A 23,221-nucleotide genomic window follows, 5' to 3' on the forward strand; every position below is an offset into this window, starting at 1 on the left:
TAATAGGCCGCAACAGTGAAGCCAATATGGGCTATTGTAGGGTGCTGTGCCAGTGGTTCTCAACATTTTTGGACTCAAGGCACCCATCAGATAAAGCCAGCGTTAAATTTTGTGCCATGTTATGACAGCCAAAAAGTAATACAATTTTTCTATGGCACTTAACTCAGAAAGACCGCAACATGTCATAATATTTTTAACAGTATGAATTCCTATGTGAAATCTCTGGGTTTATCTGGTGAATCATGTTTGCATATGTAACACTGTGCAGCACCCTTGAAAGGATCTCAAGGCACCCCAGGTTGCCATAGCATCCTGGTTAAGAATCACTGTGCTACACCTAGGAAAGAAAAAAAAAACAAATGCAAAAATACTAAACAAGGAACCTAAGCAGGAAGCTGGTTGGAAGGGATCTGAGGGAGTCAGGAACTGAGGTAGAGAGACAGGCAGACAGACACATAGCCAAACATACACACATGCATAAGCTCATGATACAGAGAAATCAGACAGGATCCAGAGGCAAGCCACAAAAGATTACGAGGAGTTTGGAAAATACAGGGAAAGGTTGAAGGAAGTAGGCAAATTTTGTTTGGAGAAGAGGGGATTAATAGGGAACACAACAGTTTTTCATATATATTTGAAAGGCAGTAAAATCACTTGCATATGTATACACATACACAGACATATAATAATGGTTCCTTCTAGCCCAAGGGCAGGCAAGATCCAGCCCACCAAGCACTTTCATCTGGCCTGCAGCATCCACCCACAAATTGCACCCTGCCCAGCCCTTCTGCCCACAAGGGTGGGAGCAAGGCATCCACGTGTACACACATCCCCAAATGTACCCTACTGTCATGCTCACACCCTCGTCAGCGGGAAGGCCCAGCCCAGCTAGCAGCAGCTTGTGTGTGGGACTGCTGCTGCCACTGTTGCAGCCCCTGGGGACCTGCTTCCCCACTCTCCTGCTGGCACCAGGCAGGGAAGCAGCGGGGGCAGGGCTGCAGCTGGGCAGGTGTGTGGAGCGTGGGAATGGGGCTGGCGGTAGCAGCAGTGCAGCATGGATGGGCAGGGTGCGAGTATGAGGGAAGGTGGGAAGTGTGGGGACCACTGCACACACCCCAAGGTGCATAGCCCTGGCAGACTGTGGCAGCACCAGCAGGCAGGGCAATGCGGGTGCAGGTGCCCAGCAGGGTGCAGCTTGAGCCTGCACTGCACATCGCACAAGGGGCGCAGCCTCCACTGGGCTGCCTGTATTGCCAGCGCTCACTGCCACTCATGTGCAGCCCCTGCCCTGGCAGAGCATGCGAGGGAAGCCATGTGGGCTGGAGCCAGCTGCCACAGGGAGCAGAGATCCATGCCAGGGGTCTCCTTGCTGCCACTGCCTGCCCCAGTGACATGGGAGACCCCGGTGCAGATGTCTGCTCCCTGTGGAGCCAGGTCACACGGCAGGGCAGTGCTGGTCCCTGCCACACAACCTGGCTTTGCAGGAAACAGAGATCCACGGCTGCATGGGGTGGGCAGGAGACCCCGGCACCGATCTCTGCTCCCTGCGGAGCCAAGTCACACAACAGGGCACTGCTGGTCCCTGTCATGTGACCTGACTCTGCTGGGTGCAGAGATCCGGGGCTGCACAAGTTGGGCAGTGGTGGGGAGGAGACCCCGAAGCAGATTGTGCCGAAGTGAAACAGGACAGTGATCTGAAATACCAAAATGAATTACTGTCCTCCAAAACTGCCAAATCCGAAACCAAATCAAAACACAGCTGTTTCATACAGCCCTACTGGTCATGCTCTGAGAAGGGGGTTTGACTAGATGACCTCCTGAGGTCCCTTCCAACCTTAATTTTCCATGATTCTATAATAGCACATGCCACATCATTGAAAAATAAACCTAAGAAACAGTTTGTTTGGAAATTAGGCTTAAAAAAATAATAATAATAAATAATAAAATATAAGAAACAGAAGCCATAAGCAAAATGATGACAAAGGAACTTAAAAAAAAGGAAATTGATACTGATCACCAGAGAAAAACAGAACAGTCAGAGATATATCCTCTAGCATCTCTAAATCAATGATGGTGGATGCCAGGGAAGGTAATGAATGGCAGATAGGTCACTCTAGATATACCAGTTGAATTCTCTGACTCTAAAGCAGTGGTGCTCAAACTCTGGTTTGCAGAGCCAGGTCATCTGGCCTGCAGGACTCCCACAGGTCTGGAAATTTGGTGGAAGGGAGTGGTGGTGGTATTAACAGCCACTCCCCTGCTGCCTAATTTCCAGACTTGGGGAAAGCCCAGTGGAGCTGATAATGTGGCCCTGCACACTAGACCATATTAGCACACAGCCTAACAGAGGGTCACTTTGTCATCAGATATGGGCCCCTGGGGTCAGGATGGTGCATGGGCTGGCACCTGCTCACCCCAGGACGCTGACCTCACACAGAATCTGGCTGGCAGTCCAACCCCACACCACTCATCTGGCCCACAGGGTCACAAAGCTGGCACCACTGCTCTAAAGCATCCACTCCTACCACTGTTAGAGACAGGATACTGAGCTAGATGGACCCCTGGTGAGACCAAATATGTCCCTTCTTATGTTCAGTATAAGATTTATATAAACAGGCTGGAGAAGATTCAGAGTATAGTTCCTCTGCTCGCGTTTGTAGGGAGGCAGTTAGACAGGCCAAAGCTACCATGGAGCTGAGGATGGCATCCCAAGTTAAGGATAACAAGAAATTGTTTTTCAGCTATATAGGGAGTAAAAGGAAGGCCCAGGGTGGAATAGGACCCCTACTAAACGGGCAGAAGCAATTGGTGACGGACAGGGGGGACAAGGCTGAACTCCTCAACGAGTTCTTTGCCTCAGTATTCTTAAGTGAGGGGCACGACAAGTCTCTCACTGGGATTGTAGAGAGGCAGCAGCAAGGCGCCAGACTGCACCATCTCAGGGTCTATGCATAGTAGAGTCACTTGGAGGAACTGGATGCGTTTAAGTCGGCAGGCCCGGATGAGCTCCATCCGAGGGTACTGAAGGCACTGGCCCATGTCATTGCACAGCCACTGGCGGGAATATCTGAACATTCATGGCGCACAGGCAAGGTCCCGGAGGACTGGAAAAGGGCCAATGTGGTCACATATGCAAGAGCCTGGCAGGAAAAATGATGCTGAGGAGAAACCAGCACAGGTTCGTAGCAAGTAGATCATGCCTGACTAATCTAGTCTCTTTTTATGACCAGGTTACAAAACACCTGGATGCAGGAGTAGGGGTTGACATCATATACTTAGACTTCAGGAAGGACTTCGATACGGTATCCTACACCATACTGATGAGCAAGTTAAGAGGCTGTGACTTGGATGACTACACAGTCCGGTGGGTGGCGAATTGGCTGGAGGGTCGCACCCAGAGAGTTGTAGTGGATGGGTTGGTATCGACCTGGAAGGGTGTGGGCAGTGGGGTCCCGCAGGGCTCGGTCCTAGGACCAATACTCTTCAATGTCTTCATCAGCGACTTGGACAAGGGAGTGAAGTGTACTCTGTCCAAGTTTGCGGATAACACAAAAATGTGGGGAGAAGTAGACACGCTGGAGGGCAGGGAACAGCTACAAGCAGACCTGGACAGGTTGGACATATGGGCAGGAAACAACAGAATGCAATTCAACAAGGAGAAATGCAAAGTGCTGCACCTAGGGAGGAAAAATGTCCGGCACACCTACTGCCTAGGAAATGACCGGCTTGGTGGAACGGAAGCAGAAAGGGATCTTGGAGTCCTAGTGGACTCCAAGATGAACATGAGTCGTCAGTGTGACGAAGCCATCAGAAAAGCTAATGGCACTTTATCGTGCATCAGCAGATGCATGACGAACAGATCCAAGGAGGTGATACTTCCCCTCTATCGGGCGCTGGTCAGACCGCAGTTGGAATACTGCGTTCAGTTTTGGGCGCCACACTTCAAGAGAGATGTGGATAACCTGGAGAGGGTCCAGAGAAGAGCCACTCGTATGGTTAAGGGCTTGCAAGCCCTATGAGGAGAGACTGGGGCACCTGGACCTCTTCAGCCTCCACAAGAGAAGGTTGAGAGGCGACCTTGTGGCTGCCTGTAAGTTCATCACAGGGGCACAGAAGGGAATTGGTGAGGTTTTATTCACCAAGGCGCCCCCGGGGGTTACAAGAAATAACGGCCACAAGCTAGCAGAGAGCAGATTTAGACTGGACATTAGGAAGAACTTCTTCACAGTTAGAGTGGCCAAAGTTTGGAATGGGCTCCCAAGGGAAGTGGTGCTCTCCCCTACCCTGGGGGTCTTCAAGAGGAGGTTAGATAAGCATCTAGCTGGGGTCATCTGAACCCAGCACTCTTTCCTGTCTATGGAGGGGGGCGGACTCAATGATCTATTGAGGTCCCTTCCAACCCTAGCATCTATGAATCTATGAAACAGTGAAGCTGATCAGGGATCTGGAGTGATGTTCATGAGAAAGTATTAACGTAATTCTAAGTATATAAATTGAGTATTTATGAAGACTAAAGGAAAACTATAATGGTTTATAGGCAGTTAAATGGTTTGAGTCTTCTAAAAAGCAGAAACAATTGTTTCAGGATTTTCCGTGTAGGTTCCAGGGAAGGATGGTATGTCATAATTAATCGTATGTGATTTGTGGGGATTTTCTTTTTGTACTGCAGCAACTACTCATGTAGTATCTGGGTGGCTCTTTCAAAAGTATAGTAAGTACAAGAAACCCACAGAGCAACATGCATATCTACACAGAACTAGCAATCACCCTAAACACACCCATCCTACCCTTTAAACAAGCACCAAACCTCGACAACCTCTTCATCAGAAGCAAACTTCCTATGGCCCAAAGCACACAATGTATCCAGACCATGCTGGGACAAAACATGTAAACCTGCCAACACATCTCTACCACGTCCACAATTACTGCACCCCACAACAGAACCATCAGCATTCCTGGATCTTACACCTACCTGCACCTCCAGAAATGTAATACATCTCAGCTAGTGCACTAAATGCTCTGATGGAAAATATATAGGCGAAACCAAACAACTGCGTACCAGAATGAACACACACCGAAAAATCTATCAAAAATAAAAATACCCAATTACCTGTAGGTGCACACTTCTCATAAAACAACCACTCTCTCTCCAATCGCTCAATTCTAATCCTCAAAGGGAATTTACAAAACACCTTTCAGAGATGAGCTTATGAACTTCACTTCATAAATTATAATCTTCTGTAATGAAGATGGGGACAGAAGAAAGGCAAATCAAAGTCCTATGGGTCATATTACAAGAGGGTAGGGATGAAAGGGATTTGGTAGTGGGGGTCTACTACAGACCCCCACACCAGAAGAAAGAGTTAGATCTAGAATTCTTGAAACAGCTGTCGAAGGCAGTATGCTCAAAATACCTAGTTGTCATGGGTGACCTAAATTACCCAGACATCTGCTGGGAGGAGCAGTCAGCCAGATTTGCCCATTCATGTAGGTTCTTAACCTGCATACAGGACCTGCATCTAACACAGGAGGTATGCAGTCCCACTAGGGAACATGCCTTACTTACTTGGTGCTGGCCTCAAGCAAAGACTTGGTGGGGGATCTACAGGTACAAGGTAACCAAGGGGATAGTGACCACCAGTTGATAGGATTCACTAAGATGGGAAAGACAACTAGTAGTGCAGCAGTGCTAGACTTCTGAAGGGCCAACTTCAACGAGCTCAGGAGATTGGTTAGGGTGGCACTGAGGGTTAGTCCTCTATGGATGTGAAATGTAAGTGACCTACGATCATCATCTCAAGAGCCTGGAGTGGTATCACCAATGATGCCTCCAGAAAATCATCTGCATCGAAAGGAAAGATTGCTGCACAAACACCAGCATCCTTGAGGAAGCCAGTATTACCAGCATGGAGTCAGTGATCCTCAAGCATAACACTTGCTGGACCAGACATTGTGTGCAGTGCCCGACTCTCGGCTCCCAAAAGTACTCTACTTGCAGCTTAAGTAATGGCCTGAGATCTCGCAGTGGCCAAAGGAACACTACAAGGACACAATGATGGCATACCTCAAGAAAACTGAAGTCGACATTAAGAGCTAGGAATAGCTGGCTGCTGACCAACTCCAATGGCACCACAACCCCTTCCAAGTGGCAGCCTGTTTCGAGGCAAAGCATCTTGCCCTCGAAGCAGAGAAGAGAGCGCAGAGGAAGGAAAAAGAGAGAGATCCTAACTTACAGCCTACTCTCCCCTGCAGAAAAGCCTACAACTTTTATGGATGGGTCTGTGGCTCAAGGATTGGACTCTGAAATCACCTCAAGGCATGTCAATGAGCTGTGGTAGAGATCATCCTCGAATCAAGGGACAGCCACCACTACCAACATCTACCTCCTAGTCATTATCAGCAACGTGATTAAGAGTCCCAGGGAAGCAGCTAAATGAGCAGGAAAATCCAGTACTGGAAATGCAAAATAAGTCTTCGCTCTGAAATAACTTAAGTGTTTGCCAGAATATATAAGCTCAAAGTTTACCAACAACCCTTAACTGGAGAACAGAACACAGCTGTAAGTGAAAGTCACCATTTCCAATGGAAGCCTTGATCCAATAAATTTCCAGTGGTGAGTCAGGAGGTCTCCCATCCTATGATGACCCACAAAGATTTGTAGGACCACAAGGGTGCCTCAATAACAGAACTTGGCAGTCTTAATTTACACAGACTTACAAGATCAGTTACTGAAGAAGCTAAAAACCCCACGACTACCCCAGACCTCCATTTCGAGACTTGGGAACCCAGGGATTGAGAGAAGTGGAACTGCATTTGTTTACATATAAGGATAACATCAAGTATTTAAACACAGGCTGACTAAAAAATTCACAACTTATATTCTTTGCATTCTGAAAAAATACAATGATATATTTAAAAATATATAGAACAGACTACTGTGTTTGGATGCCTCTGGGTATGAGCAGACATAACATCTGAAACACTTCAAATATGGTAGGGGGTTAGGAAGGTAGGGTGCACAGTATTGTGGAATGCTTGACAACTAACAGCCCACTATTACATTTCCTATAGCATACGGGCATAACTAAAAGAGCTTCAAAATGGAAGTGTTTCCAAAATAGTAGGTAGGGGGTTTTTTGGAGCATTCCAGCCATTTCGAGAGTGCTTCAAAGATGTCTGAAGTGCTTCAACTGTTGAATCTGTCCATCACCTACGTTTGTTTATTTAATTTGAAAATGGCACCAAGTTCTCAGAAAGTATTGAACATCAGTCCTCTGAAAAAAACAACAGGCCCCTTTAAGATGGGCAAGCAAAGTTTACTGGTTCCTTTTGAGAATCTTGGCGTTGAAAATATTTGTTTGAGCTGTGTTGCTATACTGGAGCACTAGGTACAAGAGTTAATGATTAATATTATAAAGATTACTATGAACTGCTTTAAAGTGCATATGTATTTGGATACAAGGAAAAAAAATGTGATTTACCAGGTATTTACAGATGCCACTCTGAAGAATATCAAAACACTGACTTCGTGAAGGAATGGTAGACAAGCTGTGACACACCACCTGTTTTAATAGAACAAAAATAAAAGTTAGATATCTGAGTCAGATTACGTAAGTATAACAACAAACATTCTATGCATCTTGCATACACACACACACACACACACACACACGGATGGGAGTCATATATGGACCAAAACAGATCTCTTTCTTGAGATACTCACTCTTTAAAATTACAAATGTAATACTGATAAGATTAATCTATCGATGTTAAAAAGATGAAGTTATATAGCAAAAAATGAGTGGTCATTTTTCTCCATTTCCCTATTCTGGAAAGAAAAAAAAAAAAAAAGTACTTCTACCCTCCCTTTAGAACTTGGACTACTGTGAAGGCAAAAAAAGAAAAAGAAAATCCATTGACTAGGAAGTTGCAGCAAACCTATACCCCTCTTCCCATTGGCTGAAGAACTTTGTGAATTCCTCTCCAAATACCCGACTCAAGCAGGAAGAGCACCAAGAGCAGGGGTGGGCAAAATGCAGCCCACGGGCTGAATGCAGCCTGCCAGGCCATTTCATCTGGCCTGCAAGGCCCCTAAAAAATATAGAAAATAAATATTTATCTGCCCCTGGATGCCTGTCATGCAGCCCTCGATGGCTTGCCAAAACTCAGTAAGCGACCCTCCGCCCAAAATAATTGCCTGCCCCTGACCGAGAAGAAAGAAAAGCAAAACACAATAGGAAAAGTAGAAGACCAAAACAAAGTTGCATCTTATCTTGCCTTTTCTCTACCCTACCAAAAATATGTCCCACTGTAAGCTGATATAAAAAAAGAACTAGGAAGAAGAATCTTGATTTATAAATTATCTGAAATATTTTGCTACCAACACAGCCAGGCATAAATGAGCCATCTTCCTTGCCAAGAGAATTGCCAGAAAAAAAAATAACAAAAAATAACCTGATGAGACTGTCTTCACAATTAAAAAATCTAGGGGTGCACAATAAGGATTTTGGGGGCCACTACTGATAGCCTTTTTAAAGGAGGCACATTGGCTGATACCAGTCCAATTTCTGATTCACAGCCCAGCAGCTTAAAGAGCTGCATCTAGCTGGTAAGTCTATTGTGGTGGAAGGGGAGCGGGGAAGGGGCGTGGGGAGGCAGATCAAGGCGGCGAGAGAAGGAGTAAGACTGGCCCTGGGACAGGGGCTGCCCAGCATGGTGGAGCAGGGGGTGGGAAGGGGCAGCTCGTGCCAATACATGCACCCCAGGAGGACATGGGGGATGGGGAGGGGAGGGGAGGGGAGGGGAGGGGAGGGGGGCGGCGTGTGACCCTGGATCTGCGTGAGGTGGGGCAGGCTGCAGATGCGGGCTGGGGCTGGGCCAGGCTGTGCTTGGGGTGGGCGGCAGCAGCACTGGGAGATGGCTACCGGGGTGGGAATTGCAGCCACCCCAAAATTCACCATAGCCCCCTCATGGCTCCCCTCCCAGGACTGCTGCCTAACCCAACTCTTCCCCCCCCCCCCCACACACACACAGAAGAAAGAGCCTGGCACAGACCCAGCCTGCAGCAGCAACCCACCCCACCTGTGCCCAGTGCATATCCAGGGGCACGCACCTCCTCCCCCTCCCCCCCATGCCCTCCCAGGATGCATGCAGCGGCAGGAACCGCATTCCCTGCCCAGACAAGCCACTCACAGCTTCATCTCATGCTTCCCTGCCTCAGCCCCACTCCCTCACCACAGGTGCCTTGACCTGCCCCTGCCACACCCCTTCCCTCCCTCCCCCGCTTCCACCACAACAGACTTACCAGCTGCATGCAGCTCTCCACACTGCTAATCTGTGCTTCATGCCACCTATATGCGGCGCTGCAGCTATGTGCATGCACAGGCATTTATCAGCCAAATTATCAGCCACATCAGGCCAGTTTCCAATATAAGCAATTTTCTTTATATTGGTGCCAATCTGATATTGGACCAATGTATCAGTGCACCTCTAAAAAAATTACATCAATTACTAGCAGCCCACAGAGGAATTCTTCATGAAAGTACTGAATACAGATGTCTAAAAAGCAGCCTGGATTCTAAGTCCAAAAAATAACCGTTAGCATCATGTAGGAAACTGCTGATGTCAGAAATTGCCAAGCCCATTGAACAAAACTTTTTTGAACACTGGATATATCTGGTGGATAGGATATTGAGGGGGCGGGGATTACAGGAGGCTGTAACATTGGGCAAATCATTCCACCCATCATCCTTTGTCTTGGATGCCCAAGAGCGCATGTGCAGGGGTGCGCGTTTCCTGCAGGACAAATATTTGTCCTCAGGCATGCCCCTGCACACTGCTCTAGTGCACAGCAAAAGGAACTGGGTGGGGTAAGGGAGGCTGAAGCCAGCACCTATGCTGACCCCAGAAGCCTTACCTGGGGTCCTAGGGGCCTCCCAGGGCAGCGGTGGTGCCAACCTGGCTGCTTAGAACCTGGCCGGCAGCCAGAGCAAGGCTCTGGCTGGCCAGGCTCTGGTTGCACACACTGCCATTTGTGCCTCTTTTTTTATTTTAATAGCATTTTTTTTTGACACGGGGGATATCCCAGCATCAGAAAAACCCGCTGCACTGCAAATCAGCAGCAGGTAAACATGTGCTATGTATAGTTTGTGGTGCCTCAAACAGCTTTGAGGCACCACAAACTGCATATGCATGCTCATGGGAATGCACCCAAAATGGCCCAAATCTATTCAATAGGAGCCACTAGATGCAATGTAATAGAAATAGCAAACAACAATTTCTTGATAAATATAACAAGCCACATTAATGAGATAAAATAACTTCTTCTTTAGTCCTTGATGAAGCCAGAAAGCAAGCAGAAAGACAAAAAAATTAAGATCTCTGTTGAAGTTAAGTTAGCAAATCATACAAACACCTACACTAAAAAAGCAGAAGAGACCTTTGCAGCAACAAAAACCCAACTTATCACTGACCAACTTAACAAGGAGAGGGAATGAAATTCTTCAAGTAAGATTTTTCAAGTTAAGCAGCACCCAGAATTCAGCTCAGTATTCAAACAAGTATCCAAGAACCATTTTTCAACAAGTCACAATAAGTAAACTTCTCACTGACAGCATAAAAAATAAATTAATACCCTCCCCACCCCCATGCCGCTAGTGTCTAGAGGACACACAAATCTTTACTTCTAATGGTTTTTAAAGACACATAACCATAGATCAAGACGGAAAATGAAGGATACAATATTGTATTTTTTACCATGGGGACAATTTAAAGTAAAAAAATACTGAAACATGTCTTCCAATATGAATCCAAGACGACTCAAGCAACATATACTGTACTTAAACTGTGACATACACCAACGTGTCAATGCTAGCAGTCTTAGGAGTCTTGATTCCATGCTGTTTTAAAAAGACGACACTTCACAGAATTCCCTTGAATTTGGACAGGATTCTAAGATTAACATCAGCTATGATTTTGAAAATGCCATGAAATGTTCAAACTACTATTGCACTTTAACTTAAGATACAAGCTAAAGTGAATGTCATATAAGCAGTTTGAACAACAGTTAAGAAGGGTTAACCTGTAAAATGCTTTGGGATATCAAAAAAGGACTGTAAATTCAGACCTCAGGAGCCTCCAAGAAAATGGTGTATAAGTAGTCACATCTACCAATTATTTAAAAAAAGGAACTAATTCCTGTCAAAAACAACCTGATTTATCAAGATACTGAACCACTTATGGCATGTAAAGGGCATCAATTAGGGCATGATTTTAAACAGTGATTCAATCTTTTGGTTTCAACCAAAACTCAGCATGTGATTGGTATTATTAAAGACTAATGGGCAAGCTTATCAGGTTCACCTGATAAAAAAAAAATCCTACTAAAATTCCTGCAAGTCTTACAAGAATCACAGATATGTTAGAGCCTCTGGAGTTACCCAACTACATGTTAACCAGTAACTTCTCTGCAACTGCAGAACACTCGTGGTACCTTTGTCACCACTACTTTTTACCTGGAACACGTGCAAGTTGTGCTGGGTTTTGTTTTTATAGTATTATTTTGAGTGTGGTGAAGGGCTGGAGTGAACAAATTTTTGGACTCTGGATACATAGTTGCCTATCCCCTTCCAGTCCGTGTTCTTAATCTGAAGACAGAATCCCATCAATCCAGAAAGATTTCTCTCTTCAATAATAAAGGGCAAGACTAGTGCATAACAGTTATGTTTCTTTGCTTCCTATGATGGAAAATCCCAGAGCAGCAAGTGAAAAGTATAATCATGCGGAATTGTAGGTATTTACTTATCAGGGTTATGCTAGTGTCAAGAACATTTGGCCAAGTTATGTTTTTAATCTTCTTTGAGTCTCTTACAAGAATATTTTTGTTGTTAGTTGAGGGTAAGTCCAATTCTAGATCTACACTTCTAAAGCAATAATGGCAATCACTTTCATTAATATAAATTAAATTTGTTTGAAATGGCTGTGCAATAATAACAACATCTTTTATAAAAGTGAAACTCAAATTTGGTTAGACATAGAAATGAAAAGCAAAGAAAACTTAATTATCACATAAAAATTAATATTTTTTCTTACAACGTATTTCCTTAGGCAAGGGTTTGCATAGCGTTTAATTTCCATGCTAAAATGTCACAGCTAACTCGTTGTTTTACATTTGATTAGTATTTATCACATTTTTGGCATACTCATAAGAAACTGGTTTTTGGTCAGGGCCAGAGCAATTTTTTTTCAGAATATCAGAGTGAATGGACAGAGGAAACAGATATATTAAAACAGTATAAAAATTAAGTCCTAAAACAAGCAATTTCCTACAAGTTTACTTTATGTGAATAAAATGTCACACTTGAACAGATTACATCAAAGAGATAGTGAAGGGTACTTTCACATATTGGGAGTAGCCACAGGAACAATACAACACACCTTTCAGGATACTGCAAACCATTCAATGGCAAATTTTCCAACCAACACTCAATGTTCTACTGACCAACTACTATATTAATAAGAGATACACAATTAAAATAGGAGGTGCTTTATTGTTTTGCAAGGCTGGTAAATGGTTCCACCCTTCATTGCAGGCTGCTTTCTACTTCCAATCTGGTACATGAAGACAGAGGGAAAGAAGTCAAGATTAAGCAATTAAAACAGAGGAGGAACAGGAAAAATAATCCACGAGCAGACCATTCAAGCTGGAGATCAGACCCACAATGGAAACGTAAAGGCTTCCAGAGGTTAATGGGTACAGATAGTAAAACAGAGTACAAGAAAGAAATTCAAGATGATCCTTATATTATGGGAACTGTCACGGCGGGGTCCTTCAGGAGGGCCGTGATCTCCTCGAGGTCCCTCGCTCCGTGTCAAGGCCGGCCCAAGGCACCCTCTTATTCTCGCCCGCCACGTCTTTGATGTTTGTATTTGTAGTTGGGGGGCTGCCTATGACTCCCTGGGCACGGCTACTCGGGACCTCTGTACCCTTGTGTTCCTGGACCCCCTGGGGGCCTCCCGCTATGGTGGGTGTTCCCCGGACACCCTAGCCTTATGGGCTATGCGTGGCTCCTACCAGCCCCTAATACCATGCCCCAAGCCTCACAGATGTAATAGACGTTGGTATGTCTGCACGCCCACTTCCCAGGCCGCCTCTATAGTCTAGCCCACTCTGGGCTCTCTCTAGTACCCAGCCTCTCACTGGGACACTCGTCCAGCCCACTCTGGGCCTTCCCTATACTCGGCTAGTCCCCTCTGGGACGTCCTCTCTGGCCACCGGTCTCTTGGGCCCACCTTTCTGATTCAGGCTCACCGCGCTGCTACTCCCCGTCCTCTCGGGGGCAACCGCAGCACCTTGCCCTTCTCTGGGACTCTGTGGCACTAACCCCTTCCGTCGGGGTCCACCGCGGCACCCTGCCCCTGTCCTGGGTTTCCCTGAAGTGCAGGCCTGTTACCAGGCTCCTCAGTATCGCCCCGCTCTAGGGCTCCTCAGTATCGCCCCACTCTAGGGCTCCTCAGTAATCACCCCTCCCTGGGGCTGGGGTCTATGCACCCCGCAAGTGATGCCCTTGCTGTCATCTGCCGCACCCGTCCTGGGCTCCCTAATGTGGCACTCCCCCTCTTTGGGGCTCGCCGCGCCCACCTTGGGCTTCTCAATAAAATTGCCCCTCTCTCTGGGGCTGGGGTCTATGTACCCCGCACACAACCCGGGGTCTGTGTTCCTCGTCCGCAACCCACTGGTTGCGCTCCTCGCTGCCAGTTGCTCCTGCACTGGCGCATAAACTGCGCCTTCACTGGCGCTGTAAGAATGATGTGCCCTCCTGGCGCTAGACCACGCCCTCACTGGCGCTGGGGCCTCACACTCCCTTGTGAGTCCCCGCTGAGGACACTGCGCCCTCCTCGGGCACTGGGGCCCCCACACTCCCGTGGGGCCCTTTATGAGGCCTCCTCCAACCCCTACAGCCTCACCCAAACCTCCGGTTGTAATACAAACATTAACCGAACACAACACAAGCCTCCTGGCTGTAACTTAACATCGTGGCTTAACTCCGCTCGAGCAGTACTTGCTGTTAGCCCCGTGAGCTCCTGCCTCTCTGGCTGCTGGCAGGGAACTGCCAGCCTGGCCTCAGCCCTGGGCTTTATAAGGGCCAGGCCCTGCCTCCTTCTGTCCAGCTGATTCCGATTAGTTGCCCCGGCAGCTCGTAGCTGTGCTCCTTAGGCTCTGCCAGGGCTCGCTCTCCCTGGCAGTTTCTCCTCTCTAGGAGCAGGCACTGAGGTGCCCTGCGACAGGAACTATTCAGCAATCTCTATTGATATACTGCATCTCAGAATTTCTTCTACATTTGGATTATCCCTCTCTCATGCTTCAAGCAGTCTGCTCTGGTCTCCACTGTCTGATTGAAATGCATCTTTGTTAGCAACCATCAGTTGTACGGTGCTGCTCTGCAGCCTGTTCTACTCTGAAAAGCATTTGCCATTACTCCTAGGTACAATCATAGGTAGAAGAGACAGACCTCAAGTCTCCATTTGAACCCATCTGGGAAGAAGGTGAGAAGTTGAACTGGAAAAGTCTTTAACTTTACTATGCTATGAAAGAGGATACGGGGGCAGAAGATTGTGTTTTTGCTTATTTCATATCACTCCTTTATTTGTGGATAATAAAATTAAAGGCTTGGCATAAGGAAAGGGTTAACAGGTTACTATGTTAATCCTTTCAAGCTATTTTAAAATCATTCCATATTTTTTGTTTCCCTCAGCTCAGATCCAGATCCCACAATGAGACCACATACATTAAAACCATTAGAACTGTAGCAGATTCCCCTGTCACGGTTCCTTTGTGCTCTCTAACATGTCAAAGCAATTCTCTCACCTATTGCTTTACCCCATGTTCCCAATTCTTTTGTGGAAGCCAACATATTATTCCAAGCTTAATTATGCTGCAGTGTTCTCTTTTCAAAGATGTGCACACTGACACGCGTTAAGTGTGAACATGAAGAGATGGTACAAAAAGGGCAACAAAACAGTGGCCATTTCTTTGCTGTCTTTGTATGCTGTCAAGGCAGCGGAAAATTTAACCCATAGTATTTATTACACGAATGACAAATAGCACTGAAAAAGAAAGTGGATAAGTAAAGCGAAGAGGTGACTTTATAAAAACAGACATTAACGCAGACATTTAAAAACACCAGTCAGTACATTTACAATTTATGACACTGGATTATTACCAGATGCTTGAATCTGAACAGAAACAGGCTGTACTACAGTTGCCAATTCCCCAGACCGTATGGTGAGGTAACTTGTGACACAAGATAAAGTTCTATTTGAAACATGTAACTGCAGAGAACAAAGATGAGAAGTTTTCAGGTGACAGGGCAGGCAATGAAGCTTGCCTTTAAAATCCCCTGAAGTTCCCTGGCTTATCCAGCAGTGCATAGTCTTGTCACGTGCTGTCGCTTCTCTATGGAATAGTAGATCTGACAAAAAGTATTGTTAACAGTGGTCTGTTGTTGGAAAAGCTGCTTATAACTAGAGTTCTTTATTGTTCTGGCTTGGCTAAGTTTATTAAAAATATTCCTGATTCAGTGCTTTTAGGAAAGAATAGTCATAGAGCAAAGTTTACTTAGAAGGGTAATTAAAATAAGTAAATAACTAAATAAAATCAAGTGGATGCATCTACATGTTCATTAATGTGCCTTAGATACTGTGAATTTAGTTCAGTATTTGCTTAACAATGTATTACCTAAATATGCAGTACCTAGAGTTACTGTGTATTAGCGCCGGCAGATGGTTATTTAGGGATGCTTACTGTGCATTATCCTAATAATATTGCACAGCAGGTTATTATTGTGCGGGCCGGGCCCCGATCCCGCCCTCGTTGCCTTGTGCGGTGGTGATTCCGATCCCATTCTGGCCACCGGGGGCGAACCGGGGTCGTACCGGACCCGTCTTCGTTGCACACGGGCTGTGGCCAGCAGCCCGGGCACGCGGGGCCGGAAAGAACTGTGGGGCGATTTAGCACACGCAAGTTAGAATTAGTTACGGAGGCGTAATGGTTGATTGAAAAGATTGTTTACTTACACCCAAAGATGGTATTGGTGTAGGCTGGACAGGTTTCCAGGCACAGCTCCCGCTTGAACCCTCGTTGGAGGACTCTGACAAATCGATTGCTCCCACGGAGTTTGCTAGGCTCCGCGGGTCCGGTTAAGTTGGGTTCGAAAAGTTTCCCTGGAGTTATTCAGGCTCTGCGGGTCCGATAAGTTTTCCCCAGAGTTTGCTAGGCTCCGCGGGTCCGGTTACAGGAAAGGGATACGTCTAGGATTGCGCTCGGCGACAGGGAGAGGCGAGAAGCGAAAGCTCCGTAGGCTCAGTTCTATTGCCTCTATTGCCTGCTTAGGGGAGGCGCGTCGGGTCCGCAGCGCTTGGAGATCTTCACACAGAATCTCTCTCGTCCTCCCTCCTCTGGCTTGGGCGGAAACTACCCAAGCCTTTTGTACGGCTAGCAAGCCAATCGCTAGCCGCCATGTGTGCCTATATTAGGAGTTGGCCAATAACGTGGCGCGAATCTTAATACAAATGGCGGGAACTTCTTTACAGCGTGCATCACTACGATGCAAAAGAGATGCACACTGCAAAGAAGCTATAATCTGCGGGAAATCCCCCGTTGCACCAGAGTTCTCTCTAGCAGCAGAGAACTCTACCATGCAAAGAAAGTGACAAATTGGCGGGAAATAATTTAGCGGTGCCGAAGCGCGCACACAAACAAAAAAAAATCACAACTTTGGGTTGTGACAATTATCACTGTTTGTGCTCTGATTTGCTTCTGCGCAGTGTTACTAGGCTAATGTTGAGGTGCACCAATACATCGGTCCGATCAGGATGCAAGCAGCAGAGGGAACTGCCCCCACCCCATGAGCCACGCCTGTGTCCCGCGCCCCACCCTCACCCCAGCTGGGCAGCGCCTACCCCCGCCCCCTCTCTCCCTCACCATGGGTGGCGTTAATCTGCCCCCCCACACCCCTTCCCTCTTCTCTCCCCTTCCATCACATCAGACTTACCACCTGATGGCAACTGTATCAGATCAGTATCAGCCGATATGCCTCCTTAAATATCAGCTATCAGTATTGGCCTCCAAAAACCTCGATCAGTGCACCCCTAGGCTAATGCACAGTAGGCGTCTCATGTAGACATGCCCAGCAAGACTGAATTTGCTTCTGAAAATGTATTTACCCAAATCCAACAGGACTCCGAATTTAAGATTCCCTTCCCCCCCAGTTAGAGTCTACACATGGAAAATAGTAACAAATTTATAATTTTCCATGTGTCAAATCTAGTTTTTGGAGGGTCATCTTAAATTCATCCCTCAACTGCAGCAGTAGGGCAAGCACTGCCAGAGGGGTAAGGGATGGGAATTAAGCAGCCTTACCCTGCCCTTTGCCTCTTCCCACCCATCCCTCCACCACTTATCCCCACTACTACCTGCCCCCCCACCCAGTGCCTGCACACCCCAGCAACTCCCTCCCACAGTCCCTGCCCCCCAGGACCTGTCTACTTGCCCCCAACCCCTGGTACCTGCCTCCTTGGTGCTTCCCCCTCCCTCCACAGCCTCTGCCTCCCCACCTATGCTCCACCTCCCCCATTCCCACCCACTGGCCTTTCCTCCTGGCTTGTGGAGGACTCCATCACCGCCCCAGCCCACAGAAGGGACCACTTAGTTGCTCTGTCCACAGCCTGGCTTGCAACACTGGCGGCAGCAGCTTCAGCCAGACCCTGGAACTGGAGCCCAGGCCAGAAGGTAAAGTAGAGGAGGTGGGGGCAAGGGCAAGGACAGTAGGGGGGACAGGAAGCAATTGCAATTCTGATCCCAGCACTGGCCCAGGGCCAGAATTGTAACTGAAGCAGCTGCTTGCCCCCCTGCCAAAGATCTGGCCCATGGAGCAGTGTCATCTGGGCTGTGGGGCTCCTGAAGGAGTCAGGAATTCAGGAGCAGCATGAGTGGGGTACAGCCAGCCACCAAATTCCAGGATATGGAGCCCCATTGGGAATGCATTTCAGCAGCTGAAGAGCAAGGCAAGGGCTGAGTTAATCCCTCAGTTTCCTGAATTCATAGTGTCACTTGCCCCACCACCATTGCTGCTCACAGAATAGCAGGGGTGGGTCTGGGTCTGCCTTGCAAGAAACCTTGCAGTCCAGATTCAGCCCACAGAGCCAAGTATGTTTGACATCCCTGTGTTAGAGCAAGAAAAACAGGAGTGTATTTTAGAGCCACAAACAATTAAAAGAAGATACTTGCATGACATTACACACATTCTAACCAGACAGTGCTCTACTTCAGAGGATTTAGAGTGATTACGAAAGAATAAGAACTAAGGGTGAGATTCCCAAAGGAACTTGGGTGCATAGCAGGACTTGGATAGAATTTAAGTATCGAAATGCAGGAATGCGAGTCACAGAAGCAAGAAAACTCACTAACATATACACAGCCTCTGGCCACTTAGGTGCTTAAGTTTTCTAGTGAAAATACACGTAGTTGCCCAAATTCCTTCTACTGCAAATAGCCAGTGGCACTGATATCTTGGGTGAGCTGAGTATTTATGCACCTGTGACTGGCTTATGGCCATTTGGATTTCACAAACTAGGTGCTCCAGTGCCTAAGTTTCTTCAGGGGCCCAAACTGATAGGCATGCTTTGTTCATGTCTAAGACCAGCTTATAGTATGGGGTTCAGCACTTACACCACTCCTGTTGAAGCTTAGCCGGCATTCAAGAGGGACTGTAAAACAGCAAGAAAGATGCAACCTGAGTAGAGGCCAGCAATGAAAGGATTCCTCTGGGAAGGAGTGATTCCTGAGTTCTGGGGATTACTTATACATTTTGTCTTAGTCACTGGATAAAATACATAAATGACATTGGAAATAGGGACCATCTACATCAGGGGCGGGCAAAATGCAGCCCACAGGCCAGATGCGGCCCATCAAGCCATTCCATCTGGCCCGCGGGACCCATAAAAAATTTAGAAAATTAATATTTATTTGCCCCTGGCTGCCATGTGGCCCTCGATGGCTTGCCAAAACTCAGTAAGTGGCCCTCCGCCTGAAATAATTGCCTGCCCCGATCTACATCTTAAAAAATAAATAAATAAAATAAAAAGAGTACGTCAATCACCTTTACACAAAGACAGGATTAAGGTACCCAACTCTAAGAATGGGTTGCAGACTGTGAATCCTAGTCACACACAAGTACCTAACTCAGGGATAGGAGGAGGCATGTAAGTCTGGGACAGAAGTAGGACTTTGAATACACCCCTTTCTTGGGCATTTCCTAATGCCTGGTGTAGTCATCCCCTGGCCATCCAACAACAATCTATCCATGTTCCTAAAAAGATCAATGGAAGGAGAGTTTGGGCAAGATGGCAGGAACTTCACTTTGCTATGGGACCATGCCAACAGTGCCACATGACACCCTGGGAAGAGTATCAGTTGCTGCTGAATGTGGTGTAAGGAGTGGGAGGAGCAGGGAGTCTCACTGCTCTCAGCCTCAACTGCCAACTGGATCATCACCCCTAAAGTGAGGAGCTACCTGGAGTGGCTCCTAAAAGAGACTGCGCAGGCAAAATATATCAGCAACTGAAAGGAAAACCCTGACCAGGGCAAGGTCTTTGAGGTCACCTCACATTAGGATGTCAGCAACCATGTCCTGCTTCACCCACTTTGTGGACCTGGGCTTCATCCCCTGGGCCCTGCTTCAACAGCCTCCTGCTAAAGGGCACCATTTGCTAGGACAACCAGGACAAGAGATGCCTGAGATGTGGCTACAAGAATGAGACCCTGCCCCACATCCTGTATGCTTACAAGCCAAACATGAGAGTGAGGCAGTAAACTACACCATCCCAGGCAGTGACAGCCCACTATACCAAGATATTGTTGTAACCAGTGAGGACAGTGAAAGATCCTTATCAACAATGCAACCATCCCCTTTGATAACTGGTAGTAGGCTTTTACTGAAGTCCAGAAGCAAAAGTTGATGAAGTACAGTCCAGCACCTGCCAGAAGTGAATGGGGGGGAGGGGGCAGGGGGATTAAGTGAAAGAGACACCCCACCCCCCTTTTATGCTGCAGACTCTAATAAAGACTGCAAATGTTATTGACAATACTTTGCTCTAGGCAAATGTAGACTGCATGCTAAAGACAATGCCCAAGATTGCTTTGCCATCCTATAATTATGTAACCATGCACGGGGTACTGTTTCTCGCATAATTCTACTGTATCATTTAAGAGGCAAGGATTTCTTGGGATGATACCTTTTATTGGACCAACTGCATAATTGGTATAGAGTTACACTAGCTTTTGAATGCAAAGTTCCAGGAGGTCCATGATGAAGAATGTCTTGCATTTGAAAGCCTGTCCAAATATCCCAACTATGCAGTTAATTCAATTTTTTAAAAAAAAATCACCCTAAGAAATCCTTGCTTCTAGCATAATCCCTGGACCATTGCGGCTATAACACCGCTGTAGGAAGACCAGCAACATCATGGGGAAAAAAAACAACCAAACAAAAACAACACCCCCACCTCCACCCAATTTTAACATTTTCTTAATTAAGCTTGTAAATCTGAACTCCAGCTGTGGGCAACATGAATCTCCCTATTTAGTGCTGGGAACTTAAGCCCCCAAACTGGTTTTGTGAATTCCACTGCAAGACCCAGGTGCCCAACGTTTAGGCAGAGAGACACTTGAGGCATGAACAAACATTCAGTTGGAGAGGTTTCAAAAGGGAAGGGGTAGCTGATGCTATCAGGATGGCACAGTAGCTGCTACACTCCAATTGCTATGTATGCATGCCTGACACAATAAATCTCTTAAATCATCCCAACTTTAATCTTGGATGAAGCAGGGGTGAAACCTTTGTAACACTACAAGCTGGTGCACAGCCCAGAGCACCACTTCAAGTAAATGTCTGTTCACACCCAGCACTATCATACCTACACCACTTCATGACTTTCATCCCAACTGACCATACTTTACTGCAGAAAGTTTTAATGACATGATTGTAGAGCAGGCATTAAAACATCTGTACCAAATAAATGCAACCAAACAGAGAGAAAAAACAAAACCTTTATTTTCTTCCAGGGACATGAAGTTTTTCTAAAGTGATTATAACCAGTAGGTATGATTAACTGTTCTCTCTCTCGTGACAAAGGTAGGTTGTTTTAAGTTCATCAGCTCAGGCACAATGCAAGAGAAGGCAAAGGTATACACTGCACAGAGCAGTTCTAGTTCTCCATCACGGCTTTATTCACAAAATTCAAAACAAAGCAACCCAATAGGGTCATACTATACCTCATGGTCTTGTCAGTCTTTTACTCCAGAGACTCTCAGCCCTTAAAAATCCCCTTTCTGGGGCTCCCCACCCCTCTCCAGCTGAGCCTGTCCCACAGCTGGTTTCTGTCTCCTGTACAGGTCTCATTTTCTGGGCTTCTCACATAGTAGCTGTAAGGAACTCCCTCTTGCATCTTTCCCTAGGCCTTGTTCCCTGTTGTATGCCCATTTGCCTGGTAGACAGGAAGTCAAAGGTTTATTTGAATCAAACACCCCCTGAGGTTAGTGAGATTGAAGGGCATCTGTTTCTGTAGCCTATGATACACAAGAAAAAAAAATGTGACTAGCATTATGTCCTGCCACTCTGCTCCCCAGCCCTTTTAACTTAGTACTCATTTATACCTGGGGGCAGTCTTTGGCCCAACTGCAGAACAGGGCTCAAATTTCTATTTCTGGAGCTATAGCAATGGACTAGGACCACACTGCCACCCCAACCCAGCAGTAGGCGTGAAACCTTACAATTTCACAAGGTGCAGGCTTAGGAGTGTATATATGTCCTGCAATGTAAGGTCTATATACACAGGGAAGTTCACAGTTCAGGTGCAGGTAAGAGTGTCCACATGAAGGAGTTGGTATAAAATGAGTATGCTATACATTTCACACTGGCACACTGTACAAGGCATTCAACAGGTTTCATAAAAGTACCTATATTTTGTTAAAAAAGTAACAGCAGAAAAGAAATGAAGCCGGCTACCTTGAGAGAAACAACTGCATTTGGGAGCTCCACATACTACAATTTGTGGGGTTTAGTAAAAGTAATAGGTTATATGGAAGTTCTTTGTTTCTAAAATATGAGAAGAATAAAAATGTATTTCTAATTCAAGACAGACAACGTGCATTATCAGCTACAATGTGCCAACCTTTTTGGCAGGTATCACAAGATAAGCCCTGGACCCTTCCCAAATGCCACTCCAATCTCCTTTCCCTGCCTGATCTGTCACACTTTCTGCTCCCTGCTCTGTGCTCCCAGCCTGATCTGTTGCTCTGCTTTCAGCTCCATGTCGCAATGTTCTCTGCTCCTCCCCTGATCTGCCACATGCCACACACAGGCTGTTCATGTCACTTGTGGTAGAAGAAGTTCCACACTGGGTCAGATCAATGGTTCATCTAGCCTGGTATCCTGACTCCAACAGTAGAAGAAGTGGATGCTATATATAACCATGCATGCTGTGAGTTACTTACCCTCAAGCTACATATTTCAATGAATGTTCCATCATACTACATAGATAAGACTCTACACTATGTTTTAAAAACTATGTAGGTCTAGGCTTGAAACATAAGTAACCTGTCTTGTGGTGGCCCTGGATTATCTACTTGGAAATCCTTGCAAGTGATTAGTAGCTAGCACTGAAAATGTGAGCCATTAGCTTAATTACACTGTGGCCTATCATTGACTAAGAACTCAGGTAAAATAGCAACCAGCCAGGAGAGGGAACTATTTCTGTCTCTCCTTTTTAAATCTGGATTTGGAACACAGCAAACACCAGAAATCAGGCTTTTGTTGGGACAAAAGTCCAAAGGCACATTCCTTAAAACAATGACCTATTATCTCTCTCTCTCTGTTTGCAATCTCAGTACAGTATTAAGATGCATGACTTTGCACTTCAGTTGATTTGCCTATGTAGACAAAGGCTTTGTAAGTCTCTGTCTGATAATCTCTTCTAGATTTTACAGGACTCTTTAATGTGTGCTCTATGTATATACCCCAAAACAGCAAGTATTCCAACCTACTGAAAACTAATACAAGCTCTTTTCATGGCTTTTCATCTTTTATCTGCTCTCAGAATATTTAGCCATGCCAGTGTTCAGTTTCTTATCCACTATCAGATATTATTTATTTAAAAGTTTGTC

The 23,221-nt window shown here is 46.2% G+C and overlaps 1 protein-coding gene and 1 long non-coding RNA gene across 7 annotated transcripts in view; one reads left to right on the forward strand and one right to left on the reverse strand.

Moving 5' to 3' along the window:
• Positions 1-23,221, reverse strand: part of TEX10 (testis expressed 10) — a 126,115-nt gene that overhangs the window by 8,641 nt on the left and 94,253 nt on the right. For both annotated transcript variants that reach the window (XM_014603036.3, XM_006260385.4), the window contains exon 12: positions 7,482-7,562. In XM_014603036.3, the coding sequence (XP_014458522.1) occupies positions 7,482-7,562 (81 nt within the window). The remainder of the gene's footprint in view (positions 1-7,481; positions 7,563-23,221) is intronic.
• Positions 8,877-23,221, forward strand: part of LOC109282616 (uncharacterized) — a 43,112-nt gene continuing 28,767 nt past the window's right edge. Inside the window, exons 1-2 of one of the 5 annotated variants that reach the window (XR_009462479.1) lie at positions 8,877-12,727; positions 14,484-22,539. This is a non-coding gene — a long non-coding RNA (uncharacterized LOC109282616). Of the gene's footprint in view, positions 22,540-23,221 lie in introns of all 5 variants that reach the window. The other 4 variants (XR_009462480.1, XR_009462477.1, XR_009462478.1 and 1 more) reach the window with 4 other exon arrangements.

Source organism: Alligator mississippiensis, chromosome 5 (genome assembly GCF_030867095.1).
Source record: "Alligator mississippiensis isolate rAllMis1 chromosome 5, rAllMis1, whole genome shotgun sequence".
Lineage (NCBI taxonomy): Eukaryota > Metazoa > Chordata > Crocodylia > Alligatoridae > Alligator > Alligator mississippiensis.